This window comes from Passer domesticus, chromosome 1 (assembly GCF_036417665.1).
Source record: "Passer domesticus isolate bPasDom1 chromosome 1, bPasDom1.hap1, whole genome shotgun sequence".
NCBI classification, from domain to species: domain Eukaryota; kingdom Metazoa; phylum Chordata; class Aves; order Passeriformes; family Passeridae; genus Passer; species Passer domesticus.
In genome coordinates this window covers 150,139,231-150,155,447 of record NC_087474.1, presented here as the reverse complement: position 1 = coordinate 150,155,447, position 16,217 = coordinate 150,139,231, and the positions used below count along the sequence as shown (strand labels likewise).

At 39.9% G+C, this 16,217-nt stretch overlaps 1 protein-coding gene across 7 annotated transcripts in view; it reads right to left on the bottom strand.

Moving 5' to 3' along the window:
* Positions 1-16,217, bottom strand: part of FER1L6 (fer-1 like family member 6) — a 79,871-nt gene that overhangs the window by 16,549 nt on the left and 47,105 nt on the right. For all 7 annotated transcript variants that reach the window (XM_064396264.1, XM_064396294.1, XM_064396282.1 and 4 more), the window contains 14 exons: positions 15,126-15,312; positions 14,439-14,563; positions 12,343-12,477; positions 11,631-11,780; positions 8,120-8,230; positions 7,347-7,508; positions 6,061-6,244; positions 5,690-5,874; positions 4,963-5,085; positions 4,792-4,831; positions 3,697-3,812; positions 2,469-2,600; positions 1,389-1,514; positions 235-362 (listed from right to left, as the gene is read on the bottom strand). In XM_064396264.1, coding sequence (XP_064252334.1) covers positions 235-362; positions 1,389-1,514; positions 2,469-2,600; positions 3,697-3,812; positions 4,792-4,831; positions 4,963-5,085; positions 5,690-5,874; positions 6,061-6,244; positions 7,347-7,508; positions 8,120-8,230; positions 11,631-11,780; positions 12,343-12,477; positions 14,439-14,563; positions 15,126-15,312 — 1,904 coding nt within the window. The remainder of the gene's footprint in view (positions 1-234; positions 363-1,388; positions 1,515-2,468; positions 2,601-3,696; positions 3,813-4,791; positions 4,832-4,962; positions 5,086-5,689; positions 5,875-6,060; positions 6,245-7,346; positions 7,509-8,119; positions 8,231-11,630; positions 11,781-12,342; positions 12,478-14,438; positions 14,564-15,125; positions 15,313-16,217) is intronic.

The window sequence follows — 16,217 nt, the reverse complement described above, 5'->3', positions numbered from 1 at the left end:
TCATTTTGCAAAACCTCTCACAGATTGCATTACTTGGTCTGTTTTGGTGGGTATGAAAACAAAATATTTTATTATCATACAGTGTGACACCAATTCCCAACATTTTAACCATCAGAATTACAAAACATCCAAACAGGCAGGAATCAGCATATAGCAAACACTTAGTAACAGCAACAGTGGTAGCAAGAGATAAAGCACAAATTACACTGAATACAAAAATAAGTCACCACTGACCTTCCAAATATCGGGTTTAGCTGCTTGGGGATGTAGTTTTCCCTGTCTTTAATTTCTGTGTTGCCCAGCCTCAGCACAATGTAGGGATCTGACTTTCCATCTGGATCAGCTGGGCTGAGGTTAAACGCCTGTTAAGAAGAAAAAAAGTGTCCTCAAGAAGTTTGCTTAAATACAGCAGGGTCCCTACACATGCCTATGGTTTTCCTGTCCAGTCCTGGGTGTTCTGGAAGTTCAGGGGCTTTGCCTGACTCATGCAATGTAAAATTTGGCCTGTGGTTTTGTAGGCTACTACAAAAAGATGATCTGGAGAGTTTGCCAAGCTGGAAATGTTGTTCCATCACTAACATAGAAAAAGCTGAGCAGGAGAGGCAATGCTAAGGAAGAAGCTGGGTGCACAAGTGCAGGTAGGATTCAGGAAAGATTTACCCACAAATATTGTTCCAGATCATTGAACAGTGCAAACCATCTCTTTATAGAATCACAGAATTGTTAAGGTTGGAAAAGACCTCTACGTCTTTATATTCATTCAGGAAGTAAAATTATCTCTTTATGTCTTATTGCCACAGTCCCTCTGCATGCCATCTTTCTGTCTTAGATTATTTGCAACTTTCTTGTTTCTCTGAAACACCAGTTTCTTCTACCCATTTTACTTCTCACACCATTCTCTCTCATCTTGTGCTCTGTATTTCTACCTTAATCTACCCCAAATTTATTCACATGTGTGCTGAAAGTTCTGCTATTCACAGGCCCTCAAAAATGCACTACCATTTCCCTCTTACTGAGGTTTTGTTTAAATGTGTGTCATTTTTAACAACTCTATTCATTAAAACTGGCTGCATTTGCATATTGTGGATGGAACAGGTTATCCATACTATGTCAGTTATGTATCCAGAGCTTTTAATTTCAACAAGTAGAGTGATTCTCCAGTGTTGCAGAAATCTACAGATTTCTTGTGAGGAATACATATATAACATTTTCAACTCTGAGCACATATTTTTACAGTATGAAACGTTGTCTGAAACATGACCAGGAAAAAGCCCAAACGCCATGGATGAGGATTTTCAGAAGCTTCACTGCAAAGACACTTTAAGTAAACTCAGTTGAAAAGAAAAATCCAAATTACTTCAAGGTTAAAAGAGCATCTGTCTACTTACTGCCACGATATAAACCCTGATGAGCACTTTGACAGGGTGGTTTGGGGGGATGCCTTGCAGGATGTGGGGCTGCCCTCCATCCAGCAAGCTGCCATCCTCAGGACTTGGGTAAATGCAGAAGGAGCCCTGGAAATACATTGACTTTTATTACCTCTCTTGAAAACAGATCAAGTGCAATAAAAAACCAACCCTTTGAATGAAAAAAACATCACTCATGCAACTTATTTTGTGGTAATCCTCACAGGGAACCCAAACTGCATTGCAATAAACATCACCTTTTAAGATGTCTGTTCTCTACAATGTGGTATTATTATATCTAGATATTTACAAGGAGTACCTCTGTGCCTATAGACCATTTTAAACTAATACCTTTAGGTGCTCCAAATCCATTTTTCTTATCATTAACATTTTAAAAATAATATTTTAACCATAACTGTATATTGGCAAATTAATAATTTCATTAAGTTTCATAAGAGTGTGAGAGGAATCCAACTGTGTTTTTGCACCTCATATGGATCAATATTGACTCATGTTGCTGAGTAGCTCACAATGCCTGAAAGCAACTAACAACAGTTCTGTCATTTGGACAGAAATCTGCATTGCAAGCCAATTGAGATATAAATGAGTTTAATCAGTTCCTTTAAACTACAAACAAATCCTAATAACATTGCTCAGGCTTTGAACTTTTCAGATTGCCTGATGGAGCCCTGGATGAGGCTGCAGCTGTGAGGGCCTACACCTAAAATACACAAAATTACATGCAAGGTTCTGTAAATGATGGTGTAGAAACCAAGCTGCATTAATGAAATCTGGACTACATAATAGCTCTTCTTCCCCTTCTGTAATTTCAAACTCCTTGTGATTCCTTATTTCAAAACAGAAGTGAACACCTGGTGCTGGATGATGCTTTTTTCTATCAGATAATGGGAAAGGGAAAAACTTGACTCTAGAAATAATAAAACTAATTATATTTACAACAGACTAGCAATATTTATTTCTTTCATCCCTGGCATACCTGAAATATGTATTAAAACCTAAAATCTCTAAATTTTTACCTATTTAATTAACATTAAGGCTTACCTTAAATTTTCCTATTATTCTATCTTCAGCATCAGCATGAACTTCATCATTAGATTTTCCTCTTAAGAGCTGGAAAGTTTTCACCCAGTCCTCAAAGTTATTAAATTCACTCTCCAAGTCTCCTTCATAAATCTTTGAAAATAGAAGAATGCTAACATTTTGTGGTGCAGTGAGTGTATTTATAGCAACTTTTTTATTAAAGAATGAATAGAAATGAATTTTGACCCAAAATTCAGACTTTAATAAAAACCAAGGTTTTGCAAAATCTTTGAGGAAAAAAGTTAATTCCCTGTTTAAAACAGGACCAATTTTGTCCTCAACCAAAGGCTTTCCCCAGCTACTAAAATGACACATTAATGTAGCAGCTGAAAGTGAATCTGGAGGGGCCAAAATGAACATTTGTAGCCACTGCTGTGAGTGAAAAATTGTGGATTTGCTGCTCTTTGCTTCTGTTTCCTTGCTGCATTGTGCCTTTGTTGACTTGACCTATTCTATTGTGTTAATGTGATAAAATTTGAGTGCAAAGCACACAATAATAAAGTGCTGTGGGGACAGAGCTTTAGGGTAGCTCAAAAGACCAAATAATTTTTCAAAGAACATGTTTTTTCAATACTCTCCCCCAGTAATTTATCAAGCATGAAATAGAAGGGCCTATACTACTGCAATCTCTTAAAAATGGAAACAGCAGTTTCAAATTCCCATTTATTCAGCCACAATCTAATCTAAACTGTCTTAATCTTTTCAAACCTCTCATCTCTCCAGACATTTTGCACAGCCCATATAGCTTTCTTTAAATTCCCTCTATCATTAAACAACGAAATCTAATGTGAGCTGAGTATTATTTCCCAACAGGAAGGATGCACTAGCCATCACAGTAATGCTTTCCACCTCTTTTTTCAGACATTCCTAATAGGCTGCAATATTTCTAACATGAAATTTGGGATTTCCAACTGCAGTATTTTACATGCAAACAACAAAACTGAATTTCACTGAAGTTTCTCTGGGTTTGTCTACACCAATAAATTCTATGTCTAAGACCAAGTGGGCCACACTGTGGTCTCCTCTGTGTCCCTTGTGCTGAAGGGCATTATCACTATAATTTAGTGTCTTTTATTCATTTTAAAGTGTCTGAAATATATGTAAGGAGGGTTTGCCAAACTCAGCTGTGATGTCAAACTTTGGAGAGACAGTGAACAACAGCCTTAACTCATCCTTATTTTTCTCTTACCTGCAGTGTTGCTAGGTTTGGAGTTTCCTTCTGTATCCTTTTCAGTGTCTTATCCTTCTTCTTTTTGTCTGGTTCATCCTCTATGATCAGTGCTATGTGGTCAGAAGTCTGCTTATCTGCAGAAATTTAATGACATCATGTATGTTTCAATAAGCAAAGCACATAAAAGCTTCAGAAAAGGATGCAAAATACATTTTATAAAGAGTCCTTCTTGCTCTTTCTCTATTTATTCCTTTACTGCCAGACATAGGGATCCTCTCTTTTACCACTGGTTCTCCCAGGCAGAGAGGTGGCAATGTATGCTTTCTGTGGCTGCCAGTCTTCATAAAGAATTTTCTGGACCAAGTGTGAAGGTGTCCTGCATGGCCCCCTCCCTGATGGCCACCTCCCAGACCACCCTTTTCCTCCCTCTCTGACTCCTCCCCAATGCAAATAAACAGAGTTTATCATTTTTCACATAAAAATTAAGATTTATTTAAAACTGAAAGCTGTTGTTTAGGCTGACAACTACTTCAGATATCAGGATGACCCAAGTTCTTCTCTGCTTAAAGATGTCACAAAATAGGGTGTATTTCACCTGATGAAAACTTGGAAGTATGAGAAATGGGAAGAGTACACCAGACTAAAGTCAGATCCCAAACACTGAGGGGATTTCCCAACAAAAAGAGGGTGAGCCCCCAAAAGTTATACTGAGATGGTTCAGTTCTTTGGCTGAAATCTGGATTTTTAGTTTACTTTACTTTCATTGTTTTTAGTAGTTCCTGTGTGTTTAACAGCACTAAATATTTAGAGATACATATTTAATGTCAGAGATGTCTTATATGTATAATGCTTATCATCACAGGTGAAAATTTGCAACAAAAATGATCAGAAGAGAATTTACAATTTATTTGAATGACAGGAAATTCATGTTAAGCCAACCCTGACTGTGAAGTTTTAACATATCCATCATCTGATCAGCTGTAGAGGAAAGAGCCCAGTACACCAACAGTATTCTGTTACCAGACATTAATTGTTGCCAGCAAAATAGTAGAGAAGTGACACTAGAGACAGTATTGGAGCAAAATATTAGAAAAATGCAAATAATTTACTTACTGTCTTCAGGTTTTCCTTCACTGGGAAAAATTCCTTTTGCCTTTCAAAAGAAAAACATGATGGACAAACTCCTCATTATGAGTGTAATACCGAAAAGGAATCATTCAGCAGTATATCTACTTTTACAACACTGCTCATCTGTGAGAATTTTGGGCATGCTGGGTGACTCACCTTTTGCATTTTGAGCACAGAAGCATAGTATTTTGACCACCAGTCAATAACATTTTCAGCTGATTCATCTGCAATGGTTCTTTTTCTCCTCTTTGTTGACCGTCGGATGGATTTTTTAATGTCCTACCAAATGATGACAAAAGCACTAGAACTGATTAAAACTAATCACCTGACTCATGACATTAAGCATTAACGGCTGTATACACAGAAAATTTCAGCCTCTAAGAGCGTAAATAAAATGCAATATGAATTCCCATCTCTGTCCTTTATTCCAAGACACTTCATTGTGATCATCATATTTTAAAGCCATCTTTGTATTTTCTACTGACTATGCCATGACTTTAAACATTGGAGACATTGCCACAGGAGCAACCCAGACAACAGGCAAATAATGATAATAAATAGATAATAAATAAACAGACAATAAATAGATAATAAATAGATAATGAATAATGATGTTTCAAGGGATGCAAACATCCAGATACAAATTGGCTTTTCCCACTTGAATCTGCAAGAATTTTAAGAATTTATCAGTGGAAGTAATGAAATTCTGTGGGGTCACAGCTGCATTGTAAATTACTATTGAGGGTAAGTAAGATAGTGTGGATGTAAACATCAATACCCAAAATCTCTAAATCTGGGACCAACAGGTTACCACTTCTTAAGGAAGGGCTGAATTCTGCAAGACTGCAGGAGGGAATTAGCTGGTAGCTTCAGCTGTACCCACCTTCTGTTTCTTCTGTTTCCCTGGCTCAGGGGCAGAGTGCTCTGGCTCAGTGGCAGGAAGTGCTGGGAGGGATGGCTCTGGCTCTACCACTGTCCATTTACCCTGCTCCACCTCAGCATAGATGTCATCAGCTAAAAATGCTTCTTCTTGGGATAGCTCAGCAGGCTGGGATAATTCAGGGGAAGCTGAAATGGAAACTTTGCAAGTTAGGTACGATTTTGCAGAAATACTGTCATTGCGTTTGATGATCATCAAATAATAATGTGATTAAGGGTTTGATCCTACGCTCAACACAATAAAGCACACTTCTAAGTGTAAACCTCTAAGAAGGTCCTTTGTCCTTTTATTTGGGGTCAGAATTGAACACTTACCTTCCTCAGTTTCTGCAATGTATATTCTGTTAGGTGCAGCTTGAAGACCTAATGGGGTTTTACATAGGAATTGCTTAAGACAGTTGATGGTATGTGTTCCAACAAGAGTACTCCTCCCAAACGCTCTCCAGTCAACCACACAGATGCTTAGTGGTGGATGCAAGAGTTCATTTTCAGGCAGCTCCTGGCGCAGGGGACAGACAGCAGCATGAGAGAATTGCTAGAGAATGTAGGACACGTATAGAATATTTCTCATGCACAGAAATAGGGCTTCTGCTCTTCCCTCCTTCCCTCCCTCCTTTCTCCTCCTTAGCAATTAATATATTCATAATGCAAAATGCATTCAGCATAGGCAATAAGATTTTGGGTTTCTGCAAAATCTAGAGAAAGCTCTGTTCTTTAAAGTACAGAGTGGACTGTACAGACCATGCTGCTGGGATGAATCCCATGCTCTCATATTGAAGCATCTCTTTTTAGAATAAAGTAGGAGAATCAGGAGTGTTCAGGAGGATAAAATGCAGTGTTGGAAGTTGTGAGTCCTAATTCCATTGCTGCTTTGTTTAAGGCTATATGCCCTATCTGCCTCTGTTTGCCCAACAACAAGATGTGGACCCTGTGTGGTTACATGCTTATAGAAGGAACTACCAAGAGGAAAACAGCTCTTAGGACAGTACAATAGGAGCTAAAAATACTGTAGGAACTGTACTTCAGTACCCATGTTATAGTTTTGATATGCTTTTCTCAATAGCAGATTGAACAGACAGTTTTATTCTGCTGGTGACTGATTCTGAAAGTGCAGCTCTCATAACCCAACCAACAGGTGGTACAATACTTTGCAGTTCATGAAAGCAGGTGTGACAATGTAAGAAGGTCCTGAGCTCGAAAGAAATGATCAGCCCCCTTAATAGTCCAGTAACACACAAATGAAAGTTGTAAGAATGGAAAGAAACAACGGAAATTGAACACTACCCAGCAAAACTGGAAAAATACTAAATATATTTCTGTTAGCTACCCACATGTTCCAACCTATCAGTAAAAATCTGATTACAACACATTTTCTTATCTACTTGGGACTTAACATGAAAAACATAATCTTCTTTTATCATATGATTGCAGCAGAAGTCTTTTAAAGCTTTTCAAAACAGTAGCTTTTGCACAAGAACTGACATCCCTTACTATTTAATCAAGACATAGAACAAATTATTTGACAAGAAAGGAAGATAATGGTAATTAACACCTTGTCTGACTAGAGAACAGACAGGCAAGGAGCAGCATGCTGTACACACCACTTCAAACCAGTCTGCAAGGCCAGTGAAATTGGGATTTTTCTTGTAGCTCTGTATGACAGAGGATTTGACTCCTTTCCCTGCACACTCGATGAGAACCTGGGGCCGATCTACTGAGAGGAGCTGGACCTTCTTCAGCTCTCGAACCCCCCAGAACAGGACCTGTGGTGTGTAGAGAGAAACAGAGAGAAGCTGTGAGCCTGCAGAAACCCTGGCCTGGCATGGGCAAATGGGCTGATGAGGTGTGTGAAGGCTGCAGAATGAGCAGCAGGGAACAGTGAGGCTGGGCAGCATCAGGCACTGCAAAGATAGGAAAAGCTGCCACTTTTCCCAGCTTTCTAATATAAGGCTACTTTGGACAAATTGTACCAGAGAGAAGGGCAGGGAAGGTGTAGACATTTGTACAGGCAGAAGACATCATTTGGCTGAGCTCAGGGACCCAGAAAAACCTGTGAGACAGATAGCTGGTGCCAAACTTCAGCTCAGTGATGCCATTTGCAAGGGGAAGCTCTCCATCTCCTGTGGACACTTCCTTGGCTGCACAGAGTGTGGATCCACCAGCAATGCTCTGCCACAGGAGAAGTCCCAGCAGGTCAGGATTGAGACACAGCCCCACTGTTCCCTCAGTGGAAGCAGAGCCTTGCATGACCTCATATGCTATTTCCATGTGAATCATATTGATCAAGATTGTAAAATCATCAGTTATTGGTGCAGCTCAGCAAGAGAATAAAAGGAGATGAGGTTAGGAAAGGGAAATGGTCAAAGTATCTCACCTCCACTCTGTATTTGCTTAAAACAGGCCGTATGTTAGCTGGGACTGGGTAAATCTGGCCAATATCTGGTGGATCCAGTGGGGGAAGTCTGTCTGGATCTGACTCAGGAATCTGAAAAATGAAACAGTTTTAACTCAGGCTGGTTTTTGGATGAATAAAACCAGTATTGGAAATATCTGTTGATAATGGCACATAGAACACACCAATTCAATCAATTTTATAAGACAAGCTGCAGAGCAGAACCGTTGTGCTGTGAAAGGAATGTGACTTGAAATGCCCTCTCAAGCTGTGATGCTAAAACACATGGCAGAAAAAGTATTCAAGGGATTTGGTTTATGTGTCTTTCTGAAAAAAAAAAGGCTCCTTTTTCCTAGTAGGACATAGTTTGCCCTAAAGACATGCACATACTGAAGCATGGTAATTCTACTTACTAAAAAAGGAAAGCATGGCAATTCTATTTAACAAAAATCCTGAGCAAAACTGCTTAGAAGACTTCCACAGGAAGATTCTAGATGTGATTCTAGTTAAAAAGAGCTAGAACAGACAGTGCACATCAGCAAAAACACACATTTGCTGGAAAGACAATATTCTTCAGCTGCTATGGAATAGTGTTCCTGCATTATTGCATGCTCTCACCACCTGAGAACTTCCAAACCACCTCTCCAACATTAGGGCTGAGTTTTCTCTGTGCAGCCAATAAACTCTTGTGGCACTTCTGTTCTTTGTGTGTGATTGCACATGAACCTGACCCATGTTCAGGAGCATATTTGATGTACATGACTGCCCTGTTCCTGCTGGGTGGGAGGAGAGCACACTCCAGTGCAGCTCTGAGGCGTGACCATCTCTGCCTCTTGCTGTGCTCCAAGCTTTGGTGCACCTTCTGTGACAAAGCTCATTGGCTTCATATACCAACACCTTCCTCATTTTTAAGTGTGTATTTATGACCTTCGGATTCCATAACAGGACAGATCTGAAGCCTGGCCTGATTTAGAAAATTCCTACATAAAACAACGGAAGCCAGCACATGATGATGATGATGATGATGATGATGATGATGATGATGATGATGATGATGATGATGATGATGATGAGTCCTGTCAGAAGCTCAGGCTGTGGCAGCAGGGAACAACCTACAGGCACAACTCTTCTCACCTTTCACTTGAAGCATGGTACCTAAGGAATACTGAGTAGGCAGCTTCTGGGAAAAGAAGCACAACTTCTGGAGTGCAGCAGTGTTCCTAAGCTAACTTGTCACTGCTGAGAGGTGAAGCAGGTGAGATACAGCTCTCAAAGGGTCTGTGAAGTTGAACTCTTCTGCTTCATTTAACCAGGCCATCTGTCTATGTGCAGCTGTGTGGGAGTCTAATTACTATAAGGGAGAAAGGATGTGTTCCTTGGTATCTTGTAGGTGGAGGAAGAGATGGGTGGAACACGTAATATCTAGAACAGCACCTGCAGCAGAGGTAAGTATTCATATAATTACCAGCAATAATTCACATAATTAGCAGCAATAATTCACGTGCACATGTCATCTACATTTTATCAGTAAAAATCCAAAGCAATTAATTTAATAATTGCACAGAAGAAGAGGTGAAAAATTATCTACTGCTCAAATGACAGTAGAGTGAAATACCTGCATGAAGGTTTACAAAGAGACTTTGCTTTTTTGATTAAAAAAATGAATAAACCCTGAGCTCATTCTGAGCAAAACCAAGACTCTCAGTATCCATTAGTCTGTATTTTTTCAGTGTACTCTTTCTCTGAATGTCAGGATGCTTCATTGTAAGATTAATTTTTATCCCTTCAGCAAGACACAACATTCATTTTGAAAGGAGAAAGGAGCATTCACTTCTTCACAACACTCTTCAGCTGAACCAAGCAGTACCTGCAGATCAGAGTTATGGAGAATGGTATGTCATAGGAAAAGTTATGGGGTCAGAATGAGAATGAATCAGGGATGAGAGAGTTTTTTCTTTCCTTCCTCAATCAGAGCACCATCAGGCATCTTCTGATGTTGGAAAAAAACAACAGCCTATCAGCTCTTGGAATGCTTTGAGGCCAGGCAGTTTCATTTCAAGAAAAGAAATGAGATCTTGAAATCAGAAAACAAAGTATAACAAACGCTATGGAAAGGAGATAGAATAAAATAAAATGCAATTAAAATAAATAAAGGAAATTTGGAAAAGTAGTGAACACAACAAAAGAATTGGGATAAAAGGAGGTGCACTGAAAAGAACCAAAAGATGCCAAAATCATACTCACTGGAATCCTGAAATGAGGGAACAAAGTGAAACAAAGAGAGAAGAGAAGAAATTGGTGAAATGAAATGCTTGGGAAAAAAAAAAAAAGAGAGAGGGAGAGAAAATTATGAAACAAAGTGCAAAGTGCAGGAAAATGGACCAAACCTTGCCAAATGGGTACTCACTGCAATGGCAAGATTTAATTTGCTTTCATGAAATGAAGTTGTCAACTTTCTAGAGAAATCTTAGGAATATATTTGAATATATCCCCTAAATGGTGTTGCTTCTTTATCCCAAAAGATAGTAAAAGAAAATATAATATGTAACTTTTTTGTTCACCACAAAGTGGAATCTCAGAAAGGTTCTCTCACACCTCTATACTTCCTTAGACTTAAATCACTGAAAATGTGGGACTAAGACTGGACCCAGCCACGCTCAAGCTCCTCTCTGAGAAGGAGTTTTAAAAGCAAGAGGATCTTTCTGCACCTTGTGACTCAACAGGAGGGCTTCTGTAATGAACTTTGCCTGAAGCTCTCACTCTCCCCTGTGACGCCACCATAAGGAGGAAAGATTCCATGTGGTGTTATATTTCTGGCTTACACCAAAGACATAAATAGCTATCATGATTAGAAGCTTGTTTTATCCATAAAACACGTTATGACATTCCAAATTTTTCCCATTTCAAATTTCAGAATAAATTGTCGTAGGTTTTCAGCAGATGGAAGTTACCCATAACTGGTGGCTCTACAAATTTCAGTAAAATTACCTAGAATGCCAGCATGATAGACCCCAGTCCTGCATCTACCAGGATGAAATTTTCCTTTTGTCTTGCAGCTGGAAACCATGTAATGTTTCTTTTGATGTAGTAGGGGTATCTAAAACCTCAGCCTCCCTTATCCAATCCTTATTATTCACCATTTCATTTTCCTAAGTATGAAAGCAGTATTGGGAGCTTTAAGGCTGGTAGTCAGGGCCATGTGCTACTCCAAACAGCAGGTCATTGCAATGGCAGTGGGATTTTCAGTTTCTCAGAGTTTAGGGCAGAGCAAGTGACAGGCAAACGAGGCTTACAGCCTGTGAAGGGCTGGCAGTCGTGTGTGTGGGCAGTGGCCCCTGACAAGATGGAAGGGGTAACAGGATTTGCATGGGGACTACGAGGCCCAATGGCTCATAGTTCCTATTAATTCAAGATGGTCATGGATCTTGATGCCATGACAGCTTTTGTGAGCCCCAAGGTGTAAAACCGTAATTGTTGAGAAAGTCAAATTTACCTCCAGAAGCTCAAATGTGGCAAGAAGGTCTCCTCCTGAAAGACTTCCACAGTGCACTGGGTGGTAACAAAGTTTTGGTGGTTCATAGCTTTGATGAGCAAGTCTCACCACAGGGGCAGCCACTGTAGACCCAATATATTCTGCCTTACCCTAAATAAAGGAGAATACAGGGGTCAAATGCATTTGGATTTCACAGTGGTTATAGGAGCCGAGATGAAGCAGAGCTTAGTATTTACGAAAAAAAACCCAAAAAAAACAAACAAAAAAAACCTTCTGAAGGAAAGTCCAAGGTAAGATGCAAGGCAGATATGAAGAGGAAGAGCTGAGTACTTTTTAGCTCTTAGCGTATTCAAAATTTCTGAGGTCTGTATTTAGTCAGTGAGACTGCATCAGAGTCTGCATGGTCTTGACCCAGATTTAGATACAATATTTACAGCAGTGTTCAAGGGACCTGGGGGCAAGATGTTTCTGATTTCTGTAAGCTGGTCTTTGGGAGCAAGATTCACTCGGGGAAAATAAAAGGCCACATCTTTGCAAGGCCATGTAGTGAATCTCAGGGCTGTTCTCAGATGTTAAACTGCAAACCACAGTATCACTGAGCTCTATTCAGCAAGGTGAACCATTTAAAGCCTATTGAGTGACTCAGCTTTGTTTTCATGCTTGCAGTAGGATGTAAAAGCCCAGGTTTTAGAGAGAAGAGTTCTGAGTTTACCACTGCATCATCATCATAGAGCTCGATGACAACCTCCGGTGGGAACTGGGCGATCTCCTCTTTGTCACCATGGAGCACAATGTTGTTGAAAAGCAGTGTCTGGTTCCAGGTGGGGGACAGTGTCTGAGGAATGATCTAATGGAAGAGATGAATTTTTTAATGAGCTGTTTGGTTGAGTACCCTTCATAGGACATGCTCCTCTGCTGGTGACCTCCTTTTCCACAGCCTGAGCAATGCCATGTCTGGGACACCACGTTTTTCAGCAGCTCCTCCCAGCCAGGAGAATATAAATCTTTTGCTGTGAGGCTCGTACCTTCAAAGTCTCCATTTCCCTCACAAATCCCTAAAAGCATATCAATACTTGACAACCAGCCTCTGTAGACAAACTTCAGTATTAAAGTTAGAGGAAAGCTGGTTGGTTTAGGAAAGCAGGCACGTGCCAAGTACTATTAAAATAAAGCTTTTTCCCTAACTGAGGCCAGTTTTCACTTCTTCAGGGCACATTTTTAAATCTTATTTTTCGTTCTGTGTAATGACACTTAGCACTTTATGAAAAAGAAAGAAGATATTTTGGTTAATCACTCTTAAGAAATCAGAAGTTTTTAATTTGTTGTAATTTGAATTAGGTGGATGCTTATAGCATTTCATCAGAGAGAATGTTTTAACTGTCTAGGCAGAAAATGTATTTAACAAAGATAACAGTTAAAGAGGAAAATCGTGCCAACTGCAAAATTACTCATAACCTCCTATCGTTTTTTTGAATGGAAATAAGGTTCTTTACCATTTATTGGCTCTTAGCTGAAACTCTTATGAAAACACGCAAGTTATCAGCTGCAATATTTTATTCAGGCAGCGAATAAACTTAACACTTCTGTGCCTATAAACACCTATTTTTCTGGACCAAATTATACTTTCCAGAATCTGGTGGGTGTAGACACTAATTTAATTGGATTCATTCACCATCTTCTATTAGAAGTTAAAATCACATTACAGGAAAAAAACAATTAATAACCCTGAGGCAAAAGTAGCACAAGCAGACATTTACTATTTAGAGAAAGGTCTTTATTTTTGCTCCCTTTGGCACATGCAACAGAGCTTGCTTTGTAACAGAATAAAATGTCAGAGGAATATTAGAATTAATTAAATTAAAATGGTCTTCTGTGAAGTTTAAGGGGGGGATTGGATGGGAGGGTTAAATATTTTTTCTGAAGCAAGACTGTATTTGGTGTGAAGCAAGACCACATTTGGCTCAGCAAATTCTGTTTGTGGCATGATTGTCAGAATTCCTGCCCAATTTAAACTCCAGGGTAGTTGTAAAGGGCTCAGGACCTTTGAAAGTAAGTCTCCATGTTCTGTGAGGAACCATCCTCCTGCTCACTTGCCCAGGCTGTAGTTCAATCCTTCCTGCTGAAACTCTGTAGAAGTTTCCACATCTCTCTAGAGGCTCCACAGGAGCCTATTTGATCCTTGGAGTTTCCTGAGGGAGATGGGAAACCATTCCCTGCTGGGCATATTTTAGCAGCCTTTAAGTCTCCCACCTCTCTGTTTTCAGCTCATTTCCATTTTAAGGCTCTACCAGTGTGCTTTGCCACATTCCATGGCAAAGGGTTGTCCTGGCTCATGGAAAGGTCTTCACTCTGCTCAGGGACTGAATGCAGAGGCTAGAGGAAAAGAGAATGACGGTTCATCCTTATACCCACATTTATACCTAGCAATGACAACAGTCCAAATTCAAAACACAGAAATAAAGATGTGAAGAAAGGTACACTTGCTAAAATTCCCAGTGGTCCCAGAGAATCTGATATCTGAGCTAAAATAAACTAGTACTGCTGCACCTCTTATTAGAGTAGTGGGTAACACGCAAACTTTTGCCTGCTTGCAGTAGACTTTCAGGGTCTGCTCTTTAACAGCAAGCATCTAACTTTTCCTGCTAGGTACCTCCTTGCAAAACCAAGATTTTCTCTGTTTCATACCTTATTTGTTACAGAAGACAAAAAAAAAACCCAACAAAACAAAACGAAAATAAAAAAAAAAAACCTCCAACAACAACAACAAAAAAAGCGTTTTCAGTCACCAAAAGAGGCTCTGGGATTTACCTTTGTGGTCTGGCAGCGTGATGTGAAAGTAACCTTTGCAAAAGGGTCAGAAAGTCCAGTGCTGTCAGCAGCAATGAGCCCCCTGGCCTGATACATGTGGGCCCTCAGCTGGAAGAGGTGCAGGGCTGCATCAGGGCAGAGAAAACAGCAACATCAGCTCCGTGGAAACAGTGCAGCACTTGTGCAGGAGGGGAAGAGTCATCAGCTGCTCTCCAAGCAGGATCTGACAAGGGGAGCTGTTGCTCGTGCTGTCTCACTAAAGAAGCACCTGAGACACTCAGAAGTTGTGCAACACATCTGAATTAATTTAAAATCAGTTATGTAGGTCTCTACTGCAGGGCTATTAAGTGCCAATTTTTATTGGCCAATTTTTAATGTCTGCCATCACTCTTATCTACTAGGTGTTCTATGCATAATCAGGAGAACTGAGGGATGCTCCCTCTACAAGGAGACAGATTCATGGGATGGGGAGCATAAATTGCAATACAAGTTCCTTCTTTCCCTGGCATCTACAAAGTGTCAGTGGCAGAATGACGACTTGGCAATGAAGCCAGCCTTTTCTGATAAAGAAACAAAGCCATTATAATCTTAATACAGTTACTTTATACAGGGGTTGTGCCACACTGAACTAGAGCTTTTGGGGCCATTTCTCTTAATTGTTAATAGGGAGAAGAAAGAGTGCCTTACTTTTATACAGCAGGCAAGCAGATGAGGGCAGTGCACTGTGCCCTGAGTTGGTGTTAGATGGTAGTTCAATCTCATATCCTACAGGCAAATTCTCCATGGCACTCTGGGCATAGCTGCTAGGTCCAAGCCATAGGTAGATGTCCACCTTTGCTTGCACAGTCCAGCCCAGAGGGCGCTTGCCTGGGAGCTGAAAAAAAAATCCAATGTTACCAACAAGCTCAAGAGAGCCTTGAGGGCTCAGGAGGGCTGGGTGTTGAGTCTTACCAAGCCAGAGTCAAATAAAGCATTCTCTGAGCTGATATACTGATAAATGGCATTTCTTCACAGTGAGTGGCCTTGAAACTCATTTATCACAAGAAACTTCTGGATTCTTAGGGAAGGAATCAGTAGTTTGCTCAACTAACAGTCTATGTAAATTGCATACTGCCTAACATGCACAGGTTTGTACAGATTATCTTACAGCTGCACACATGTAAGTGCTATTTTATCCCCTTCTTTGTCCAGACTTCAGCCCACTTTCCATTTCATGCAGTAGTTAGTCCCATGTATTACTAAAAATATTATGCTATTGGGCAGGTCAGAAAACAAAATGTTACTAGTCTTGACCTTTTTCTTACTTCCCACTTCATTCATATCTGCTAAGTTCAGAGTTTAGGTATTGTCTGTTCCTAAGGCAATTCTTGATACTGAAGGGCCTGGATAGTTAATTGCAGAATATTTTATTTCATGCAGGCAAATAGTACTTTGCTTAGCAAGTACCTTGGCAAGTATCTCTGGGTCTTAGATGTTTTTATCTGCTCTTTAGCTCTGTTTTATGGGAGCATTCCCAGAAGTCCAAGGTGAAAACCCACTAAAAACTCGTTATGTTGTCTGGAGTATTTGGGTTTTTCGTGATGGTCATAGAAACAATTACATTGCACAATATTCCACTCTAGGTACTACTGGTCACACTGCCTTTGTAGGCTTATACCCACTAGGACTTTCCTTTATCATGAATAATCCCATAACAGTATTTTGGACATATAATCTGCAAACTTCAGCATGTTTTAAATAGAAAGTATAAATAATTCCTGTATTACGCTGAATACCTAG